The following is an 11014-nucleotide window of genomic DNA, read 5'->3' on the forward strand; positions in this document are numbered from 1 at the left end:
TTTGTGAATCACATCTCTCAAATTTGGCATCTGGTGCAAGTCAGTGGCTCAATTATTAGCACCAGTCATAAAGGCAACAAAAATATCATTATGTCCACAATGGGGTAATAAATGTTAAACAAAATACAGGATTATGTCCAGGCCCACACAGAAAGAGCCACAGATTTCTGCACAATTCAAACGAGTTCTACACATCCCCAAAGCCTTCATTTATTAAATAATTTGGCTAACTTGATTGTACTTTCAGCAACTCAGAATTCTGATTTTTAAAATCCATACTGGAAAATTCCACAGTTTTTATCTACAGAAAATCTGAAAAAAGTGTGTTGATTCTGTCTGGGTCTGGTTACGTCTCTAGAAATGATTTTAGTCATATATACACACTTCAAACATACATGAAGCATCATTAGGATTTATAATAAAGAAAAATATCTGGATCTAATAGAGGTAAAAACAAAAAAAAAATTCTCTCACAGAGCAAACTCTTCTACAGCACTGATGTCAGTTTCTAATCCAACTATTAAACACAGCATTCAGTTTTAACAATATTAGTATTGCTGTTGTCATTTTACATATTACAGAAATGCCTCTGTGAGTCTTTGGCAGTGTGACATCATTGTTCTACAGGCAGAGCAGAGCCCTTTGTCTATCCTCACACACACACACACCCACACACATACATACACAAGCTGGGAGGTGGTCGGTCAGTTCTCGGGTTCTTGATGAGTTGACATCCATCATATGTTGGGCAGATGATAGTTGAATTTGCGCAGGTTGTTGTAGCATTTTCTGTTCTCCACGGCTGGGAAGATGGTACTGCTGGCCAACTGAGGCAGGTACTACACAGACAGAACGAGGATTTCAAATATGAAACTAAATAGGAGATTTCTATGGGTAAAAGTAGTAATGGGCAGTATGACCAAAACGTTTTATTAATCTAGTGTATTTAAAAATTTTTTTTTCGTAATATAGTTATGTTTATACCTGAAAAATGATCAAATAAAAATAATAATAAACCTAAATATATAAATAAATATTCTGTTACATAAGTACTGTTCAAAAGCTTAGGGTTGGTAAGTTTTTTTTTTTTTATGTCTTTGAAAGAAGCCTCTTATGTTCACCAAGGCTGCATTTTTAAACAAAAATACAGTAAAAACTTGAACTAACTCTTTCTATTTTATTTTCTATTTTAAAACAGTTTAATGCTGTGATGGCAAAACTTAATTTTCAGCATCATTACTCCAGTCTTCAGAGTCACATGATCCTTCATCTCCAGTGGTTTATCTCTAAAATATTTTTTAGGAGATAAACTACTGGAATAATTGATAACTACTGAACTCCATAGCTTCACACACAATAAAGGTCACACTGCCCAGCCCTAGATGTGAGTGTTGTAGTCAATGGCAACAGACCCCAGGAGGCAGGTGTTTGCGTGGTTTGCGTGTACGTCTCTTGCGGTCCAGTTCACGTGTCACACTATCGCTCTCTTCTCGCAGACTGTCAAAGTATGGCAGTTCTAGTAACTGCTCACAGGACAACCTCTCAGCCGGGTCCATCCGCAGACAACCCTGAGAAAGACAGACAACAGACAGACAAGCTGGTACTGGATCTGAGTGCACAGCGGACTTCTGTATGAATGGTGTGTGTGTGTTTAACTGACCTTCATGAGGCTCAGCGCCTGGTACGATAGATTTGGATATTTCAGTTCAAGAGGCTCCTATAGATTAGACACATATCGAGTGTGAACGGGTTTACTTTTTAAGATCTTCAGAAAATAAACTTGAAACCTTGATCATCTGACCATCTCCTGTGGTTTAGGGACACAAACTCCACTGAAGAACTGGTTAGTGCTGAACACCTGCTGGTGTCGAGGAATCAACTCGCCTATGAACACAACAACACACAAATAAATTCTATTCATTACATGCATCCATTCACATATCATATGAACAGCTGGAGTTATGTGTGTTTCTTACCCAGAGATTTCCTGAGCAGATACAGCTGGTCTACATCGGATTTGCCCGGCCATAAAGGAGCACCAGAGAGCAGCTCTGCAAACACACACCCTACTGCCCAGACGTCCACTGGCGGGCCGTACTGCGTGTCTCCTACTAGCAGTTCTGGAGCTCTGTACCACCGTGTCGCTACATAATCCGTGTAATAATCACATGGACCCGCTGGAAAAGAGCGAGTTATTAGATGAATGGAAAGTTGAAGGTAGAGAGTGTGTGTGTGTATGGATATATATGTGTATGTGTACACACGCACTGAGGATCCTGGCAAAGCCAAAGTCACAGAGTTTGATGACCTGATGTTTGGTGATGAGAATATTTTCAGGCTTCACATCTCTGTGGATACACTAAAAACAAATTTTTAAATTACTCAGTCTCCAAAACATCTGATTTAAAACAAAATGAAGATGCTTTACTAAAATTAAATTGACTTCTTTCACAGAGTCATTAGGTGGTGGATCCACTAAAATTAGTGCTGGTTCCAATTCTAGACTGTTTATGATATGTATACATATATACATATGATGTTGGGGATTTACTAAAATAGGTGGCAGATCCAATTTGTGAAACGAAACAAAACAAAACAAAATAAAAATCACTTCTTTTAAATTAGGGGTTCTAGGGGGTCTGTGAATAATTTGAATTTAAAAAAATAAAAAATATTAACAAATTAACAAATATGTTAGCTTAATATATTCAATTAATTTATAACTATGTTTAATGCAATATATATTTAACATATTTAAAGAATTTGAATACTTTATACAAAGTAAATATTTTCTAGATAATATTGTAATAACTTGCTTTAGTGCAGTCACAATTTTTTTTAATTTAGGAAAAAAAGAAATTTCTTTATCAGGGTTATTATAGTGAACTAAAAAACTAAAAAAAAACATTTTATGATTAATTTAAATTGAATAATGTAATATGTTTCAATAATAATAATAAAAAAATCTTATTTTAATTTAGCTTAACTTGGTGTACTAAAATAATTAACACTAAAACTTAAATAAAAATGAATAAAAACTATATAGACAAATAAGAAAAATTACTAAAATGACAAAAATGCACAACAAAGTAACTAAAAAAAATAAAAATATATTTAAAAAATGGAAAAAATGTATATAAAAATAAAAACTGATTCCAAATATCAATAAATACTGTAAAAGTACATCAGTGGTACTAAAATAAGACTGTTCTTTATAATATAAGTCAATATCACACAAAAAAATTCTAACAGTATAAAAGCAGCTGCCTTTATATTTTATAAAAGGGGTACATTTCAACTCTTTAATCTGGGCAAAGGCATTAAATCTGTGAAAGTAATACTGTTAAGGCAATAGAGTGTGAGACAGCAGCAACAAGTCTGAAATTCTTACGTTTTGTTTGTGGCAGAAGTTCACAGCCTGAAGTGTTTGCCAGATGATGCTTTTAACCATGTGCTCTGGAACGCTAAGTGAACACACACATACACACAAAAAGCGTTACAATGCAGTTGAACTCAAACCTCACTTTAACCATTCATTCTTCTCCATTCCTTCTGTCTATCTCAACCCTCCTACTGAACTCCACACTAGCCCTATAGGTTCTGATGATATAGTGTGTATGTGCATGTATGAGTGCTCTATTGTGTGAGCTTTGTTTATTCTTGACTTGTAAATCAAGAGGACGACACATAAAGAGTTAAATGTTGTTAAATGTTTAACAGTGTCTCCCTCAAGTGCACCACAGAGGACAAATGCATCCTGCTGTAAACATTCCACTAAAGACATGCTGGGCGTCATAGCAACAAAAACACAATATGTGTTAGTGTGAGAAACACAGAGCTGTTTTATAAGTGTGTCTGCATGTATGTGTGTGTGTGTGTGTGTGTTCTCACCCTCTTGGGTGTCTTTCCAGCTCATTTAGGACGGTGTGGTCGCAGTACTCAAACACCAGGTGCAGTTTTCTCTTTCTTCTGAACACCTCAATCAGATTCACCAGGTTTGGGTGTTTCAGTTGCTAAACACACACACAATGTAATGAACAAATCAGGATTTTTATGAGTGGAAACATATCCAAAAAAGTCTAAGAACACTAGAGAAAATGCTTCTTATCTGATTCTAATTTAATTAAGTTTTTCAGAGCATGTTAATATTTGGTTAGTCCCCCTTTTGCTTTAAAGATGAACGCTACAAATATGTGTAAAACCTAATAATCATGTTCTCCACCAGCATAATTTGAGATGTTGCTTTAATGAAAGGAAGAACATCTGATTGTCTGTTCAGAGGACTTCACATAGCCAATGTCACAAATGTTCTTACTTTTATAGTGAGCAAATACTGCAGAGTCTTAACTATTTCTTATTAATTTTGCATCATCAAAATCCTAAAACTTTATTTATAAGTTCAGATGATAAAACTTTCATATTTCCAATGCAGTCTGAAACTTTTGACCCCACTTTATGTGTGTACATTTGATTTAGCATTCAAGTGTTTACACAAATATTATGTTAAAAAAAGATGAGCTGCTTTCCGTCTTATCAAATATTTCATAACACACACAATGACAAACACACCCCATATCAGTGTTGATATTGTTAACTAAAACTAAAACTTAATTTTAATTTTTGATTGATAAAATAAAATATAAATATTAGATGGAAAAACTTTATTGGATGGAAATGTTGCCTTGGTAACTAACTGAAATAAATTAGTTGAAGTACTAAAATTACTAAAACTAAAACTGAAATAAAAATAAAGCTTAATATAATTTTTTTTTAATTATTAATGATATAAAATAAAATAATTAATAATTTATTATTAGTAAAAATGACAAAAGCACATCACAAATTACTAAAATTAAAATGAAAACTGAAATATAAAAAAAGCGAATTCAAAATATGAACAAATATTATAATAGTATATAAACGATAGTAAAATGACACTGCCCCATATCACCAACAGAAACAGATCACCATCCACCCCAGAATAAATCCTAGAACCATCTTCAACTGCAAGAGTTCAGAAGTTTAGAGTTTAGAATAAACTGGAACCCCCTTTAAAGACAAAATAATAAATGACTTAATAAATAAAATAAATGGACTAAAGTCTGTGGTACAGCAACCTCCTGGAAAAAAAAAAACTCAAGAAAGGCGAAGGGAACAACAAGAATATTCATCCATCCATTCATGCATAACAGAGTGAAATTAATTGGTAAGCCAGTGTTGGCTGATATGTCAGATCTTCAAAGGGCCACTGCTTTGCTCTCAGCTCAAAGGAAAGAGTTTGCAAATCACACAAGAGCTCCAGACACCGATTATTAAAACATCCTGTCCCACTAATGCAATAAAATACTACTAATACTATTCTTCAAGTCTACAAACGACGATATTAACAAAACAAGAATCAAAAAGACTTCAACATCTGCAGCCCTGTGGTACAGCAACCTCCTGGAAAAAAAAAAACTCAAGAAAGGCGAAGGGAACAACAAGAATATTCATCCATCCATTCATGCATAACAGAGTGAAATTAATTGGTAAGCCAGTGTTGGCTGATATGTCAGATCTTCAAAGGGCCACTGCTTTGCTCTCAGCTCAAAGGAAAGAGTTTGCAAATCACACAAGAGCTCCAGACACCGATTATTAAAACATCCTGTCCCACTAATGCAATAAAATACTACTAATACTATTCTTCAAGTCTACAAACGACGATATTAACAAAACAAGAATCAAAAAGACTTCAACATCTGCAGCCTAAACTGCTTGGCTGGTCTTACTGTCTGATGGCTGGTTTTAAAGGGGATCTGGGCGTACCTGGCCATCCTACAAAACCAGCTTGTCCAGGATGGGGAACTACTTTAAACCAACAAATCATTGTAGGCTGGTTTATGCTGGGATTATTCCAGCAGTGTCAGACTGAGTGTGTACCTTCAGCATGCGGATTTCTCGGAGCGCTATTTTCTTGATGAGGGGATCATCCTCAGACTCCACAAACTTCTTGATGGCAACGATCTGTCCGGTGTCTTTATTCCTGCACTTGAACACCACGCCGTACGAGCCTTCGCCAATCTTACTGATCTTCTCATACTTCTCCATCTCTGTGACACCAGCAGAACACACTTAAGATACTGCCTCACTTTGATGTTGATCTAAATGTGAAAAATGACACATACAGGGCTGGAGATAAAAATGTTATATTTTATTACGGTGTAATTATACAAAGAAGTACTACTATAGTAAGCACATGTAATATGTAACATGGACACTGTACAATAAAGTGCTACCAAAGATTCTTACTGTATATTTTTCTGGGCCTCTTTAACTTAACGTTACCTTTTTTAAAAATAACATTTAGAAATTGTTTTGGGCCAGTAAAAGTTCCACTAGGGAACCAAACTCCTCACATTATTTTTATTTACATAATATCAGCAGGTCACTTAACTTTATTTCTTATTTTGTATTTTGAGGTAACTGAAGTCTTCCTTGTGCTGAAAGACATTACTGTTATGAAACATGATTGTGGTAAAGATCTGTTCTAGTCAAGTCTACTGCTCTAGTGTCACGTACTAAACTGTCCAGTTTACCTCAGCACCAAGAAAACTCGAAAACATAAACATACAATATGCATACATCTTATATTATCTAATAATATATAGAGAGCATAACGTTAGGTATCCAGCTTACCTTCCAATGTCTCATCCAAATATTTGCTTTATGATAAAAAATGAAAGCGTCCACAAAACAGCAATTTCCTGAGATCGAAATTCGTCAAATAAGCGGAGCTGTGTTGTGCTGAGTGAGTCTGACGGTCAGATACAGCCGTGTCCGCGCGCCGCGAGAAATGTGTTCGAGTTCGCATGGAGAAAACACGCTATTTACAAGCGGCCCGTCGCCATAGCAACCGCGTCGAGACTCCGCCTCCACTCTACGCGCGCTTCAATCTGCACAGCAACACGCTGAAAGCGCGAAACAATCCGCGCGATCTGACCTCAGATCAGCCATTTACGAAACGAGAGCAGTAGGAATGTAAATCCATGCATCCTATGACATAAATTAAATGTCACGCAGTTTTTTCCACCTGTACACCCCTAACAGTGTGCGCGAGCGTGAGGTGACTTTCTGTTAATCACTCTTTCTCACACATAAATCCGCAAGAGAATGTTATTTCTTATTAAAATAAGGTGTAAGAACAACAAACCAGCCCCTTAGTTGGTCACACAGCACACTACAAACTTGTATATAGTGTACTTGTACTAATTAGTACAACTACAACAAAAATACAAGCCCAAATATGTTGGTTTTGAGATATTTTCATTATAATTAGTGTATTTTTAAAAAAATCTGAAATAACTTTCATAAACATCCCAAAGTATTAACAATTGCCTTTTTATTACGAAAGCTGCATACATTAAAACTAAAGCAACGGAAACACTTGAGATATCACAGTAACCTCACATCTCCCATGTTTAGTCATTTTTAAATACAAAAAAAAAGAACATGTACAAAAGTGCTTACATGGTGCAACTATTGAATTAAAGTTACATTTAAAAAGAGATAACTGAAATTGTAAAATATTACTCCGCTGGAGAAAATAAAACCGCTACAACAAACAAAGAGAAAATGACCTGCAGCAGAAAAATATTCACTCAGTAACATGAGGGCCAGATGCTTCACTCACATGACTCAGCTGAATAAATAACACTCACTCATTCTCCCAAAACTCTCCCCTTTAGCCGGCATGAAAACCTGACATTTTAAATCCACATTAACACAAAACCTCAGAAGTTAGTTACGTTTAATAAAACCGTTCCCTTATATGGCACTTTTTGAGCAGCAATGCATTTTGCTCAATGTTCTATCTTTACAGCTCTGATGTTGGTTTAATGTTTAGAATGATTACATTTAATAGGGTTTGAAAAAACAAAGTATTTAACACAGAGCACTATTGCTTGCAGTTCTGGCGATTGCTTGCTTGATTTGCAAAAATCTGATTGGCTGCTGCCTGAAGTGGCGAGAAGTCTCTGGTGGTGGGCAGCGTATGGCATAAGGCTGCAGTGAGATTTAGCACTAAACACAGTCTGCTCATCAGCTCAGCTGTGGTTGTCCAGCGTTGGTGCCGTTCCGAAACGAATGCATCATGGGTACTGCAACGGCTCCGGGTGCAGCGTGCCTGAACGGCTGAAGGAGGCGGAGCTAATAACTGTTCTCATGTCCAGCCAGGATGTAGAGGTTACTGAGAGCAGTAGGGTTATTTGTAGGCCGGCTCTCCAAAACAACAACCCTAGAATGCACAGATGGCCACAAATATTAACACGCAAATACTCTTATCAGAATCAACATGTACCATATAGAGGAGATGAGTGTAAAACGGTGGAAGAAAGCCATGATTATGCAAATATAGAGGGGTTGCGTGAGGTTGGTGCAAACGGGAGGCTGGTCGTGTCCTCAGCAGCAGGCAGGCGACAGATGAAATTACAGCACTAAGACACAAGCCTGGCACTGCCAGTGTAAATAAAATATGGAGATCTCAGAGGGAGAGTGAAAGAGAGACAGAATGTCCTAAAGAGGGTCTTGGGGGTGGTGCAGGGCCATTGTGTATGTGGCATCAATGTATGGTGACACAAATACGGTTTTGTGTTGGCAGAATGTTGGCAGGAAACAGTCTGAGACAGCAGAACAAAACCCTCATCAATGAGCTTGGGTGTTAAATTGACAGACCTAATTTAACCCCGTACGTCATACAAAGCTCAGGTCCTCTCATAAACCTAACCCAGGGCTTCCCTCACTATAGAAACAAAACCAGTAGAGACACTACGTTCTCCCTGTTGGCTTTTTCCCTCCTCTTGTCTCTTATTTCTGTCCACTGCATGTGCAAAGGTAAAAAGGCTACATGCAGAGTTTCTGGGAAGACATAGAGGCAGAGAGTAATGTTTCCAGGAGACAAAAGAAAGAAAGAGTGACAGAAATGATTTGATCCGGTTCTAACCTGTCTGATCCCAGGAGTCTGAACACTCTGCTTGGGTCCGAAATCTCCTGTGTCACCTGCAGACAAGTGGAAAAAAAAATAACTTTAATAAACAACTGTATACCTGCCGAAAACAAAGTTCCAGGAGAGCTATTTAATGAAACTTTTGTACAAGTATGCATATAAAAAAAAAAACACTTACTTGTCCACACATTTGAAAACTCAATGCAAAAAAATTAACAAATAAAATATAATGCTGCTGGAGCTGTAACTACAAAACTATACAACTAGTTGTCATACAACTAGTTGATTCGTGAAGTTTAATTTGTTTACATAGGTGGTCTTTGTCAGAAAGACCAGAAAATGAAAGAAAATTAAAATTTGCTGAAAATTTACTTACCCTCAGGCCTTCCAAGGCATAGATGAGTTTCTTCATCAGAACAGATTTGGAGAAATTTAGCATTACATCACTTGGTCACCAATGGATCCTCTGCAGTGGATTTTGATGAGAGAGGACAAAAGGGGATGGACTTTTTTTTATTGGAGGCAGAATTATTATGGATTAGGGACTCTATGGACTCCAGTACTTTGGCGGTTTGAAGTTAAAAATTTGTGTGGATTACTTGTGGATTATTGTGATGTTTTTAGCTGTTTGGACTCTCATTCTGACGGCACCCATTCACTGCAGAGGATCCACTGGTGAGCAAGTGATGTAATGCTACATTTCTCAAGATCTTTACCCATCAAACACTATACAACAGAATAAAAGCAGATCACAGCTGTACGAGTGCAGAAGTGAATCTCTCACCTACGGAGTCGACACAGAAATCAAAGCTCAGCTCGGACGCCAGTTTCTTATTAGACTTTAGCTTTCCCTGCAAGTTCACTATTTTTACGTTCTCTAAACACACACATGAAAAGAGAGAACATTAGAAGTCTTTAATAATTTTTGTGTTTAAGTTTGTAAAATAATGATTATCAATGTGTATGTTGAATGTTGTTTCACTCACTGTCCAGGCACACGAGCACAGTGTCTCTCTCTAGCTGCGTCACATGGATCGCATCGACCTGGTTACCTCCTACACCAAGATAAACATACACACTAACACTTTTAGGTCCATTTGAAAGTACTGAAAAGCATGGTATAGGACAGTATGAAGGAGCCGAATCAAGTGTCTGTGTGTTTGTGTGTGTGAGAGAGAGATTGAGAGCGCGCCACACCTGAGCCAATCTCAGTGAACCAGGACGAGCAGGAATTGAGGTTGATGGTCTGGAAGCGAACCACCTGTCCCGGCTCTGTGCCCTGACTGACCGCCACACACACCAGAGGATACTCTTGCTCGGGGACCACCAGCATCTCAAACACACGCAGCGGACTGGGCAATGGGAAATCAAAGTGCTGTGAGAGAGAGAGATAAAGATTTAAAAGCTTCATAATGTAATATGCCATTATGTTTTATTCAGTCTGGATTTAATTCAACTTTCCTTCTGGTTTGCAAATATAGTTTTTTGCATGTCTAACCTTTATAAGCATGAATCTCTGCATAGGTTCGTACCACTGCAGCAAAACGATCCCAGACTGCAAAGCTCCGCAGAGATACTTGTGACCTGTGTATGGATTCCGCACTGAAAGAGAGAGAAAGTGAGCAGATCAAACTCAATCCGAGTGTGTGTGTTTGTGTTTGTACAGAAGTGTTTAAAGTTTTACCGATGCAACACTTGTGGCATCCCTTTGTGTCGGGGATCTTGGTGGTGAGAGCAAATCTCCTGTGAAGCAGACAACAGTGTTGTTTTTGTTAACTAAAACAATTAAAAATAATTTTCGGAAAAAATTAAATAAAATAAAATATAAATATTAGATGAAAAACGTATACGTTAATGGAAAAATAAATCGGTTTAAGCTGGAATTCTAAAATATTATCTGTATTTTACTCCTTATAATTGATAGTACATATATAGTTGTGTATGCGTATGTATTTATATATGTATTTTAATGTTTGTTATTATTGTTGATGAGCTCACCAAGCAAAATTCCAAACAACTAGGTTGTATGAATAA

The 11014-nt window shown here is 37.0% G+C and overlaps 2 protein-coding genes across 3 annotated transcripts in view; both read right to left on the reverse strand.

Annotated features, from left to right (window-relative positions):
* Window positions 1-6: 6 nt before the first annotated feature.
* Window positions 7-6939, reverse strand: cdkl1 (cyclin dependent kinase like 1 (CDC2 related kinase)). Its single transcript, XM_016479281.1, has 10 exons — window positions 6676-6939; window positions 5920-6140; window positions 3892-4013; window positions 3392-3464; window positions 2269-2359; window positions 1977-2177; window positions 1802-1884; window positions 1661-1717; window positions 1413-1568; window positions 7-839 (listed from the first exon to the last, which is right to left on the reverse strand). Exons 2-10 carry the CDS (start codon window positions 6085-6087, stop codon window positions 738-740), a joined length of 1053 nt encoding a protein of 350 aa, XP_016334767.1. The 5' UTR covers window positions 6088-6140; window positions 6676-6939; the 3' UTR covers window positions 7-737.
* Window positions 6940-7364: 425 nt separating this feature from the next.
* map4k5 (mitogen-activated protein kinase kinase kinase kinase 5) overlaps window positions 7365-11014 on the reverse strand; it is a 16348-nt gene continuing 12698 nt past the window's right edge. For both annotated transcript variants that reach the window (XM_016478291.1, XM_016478220.1), the window contains exons 29-30: window positions 8978-9033; window positions 7365-8272 (exon numbers count right to left, since the gene is read on the reverse strand). In XM_016478291.1, the coding sequence (XP_016333777.1) occupies window positions 8185-8272; window positions 8978-9033 (144 nt within the window). In that variant the 3' untranslated portion in view covers window positions 7365-8184. The remainder of the gene's footprint in view (window positions 8273-8977; window positions 9034-11014) is intronic.

The sequence above is a fragment of the Sinocyclocheilus anshuiensis genome, unplaced genomic scaffold, assembly GCF_001515605.1.
Source record: "Sinocyclocheilus anshuiensis isolate Anshui unplaced genomic scaffold, SAMN03320099.WGS_v1.1 scaffold413, whole genome shotgun sequence".
In the NCBI taxonomy this organism is placed as follows: Eukaryota; Metazoa; Chordata; class Actinopteri; order Cypriniformes; family Cyprinidae; genus Sinocyclocheilus; species Sinocyclocheilus anshuiensis.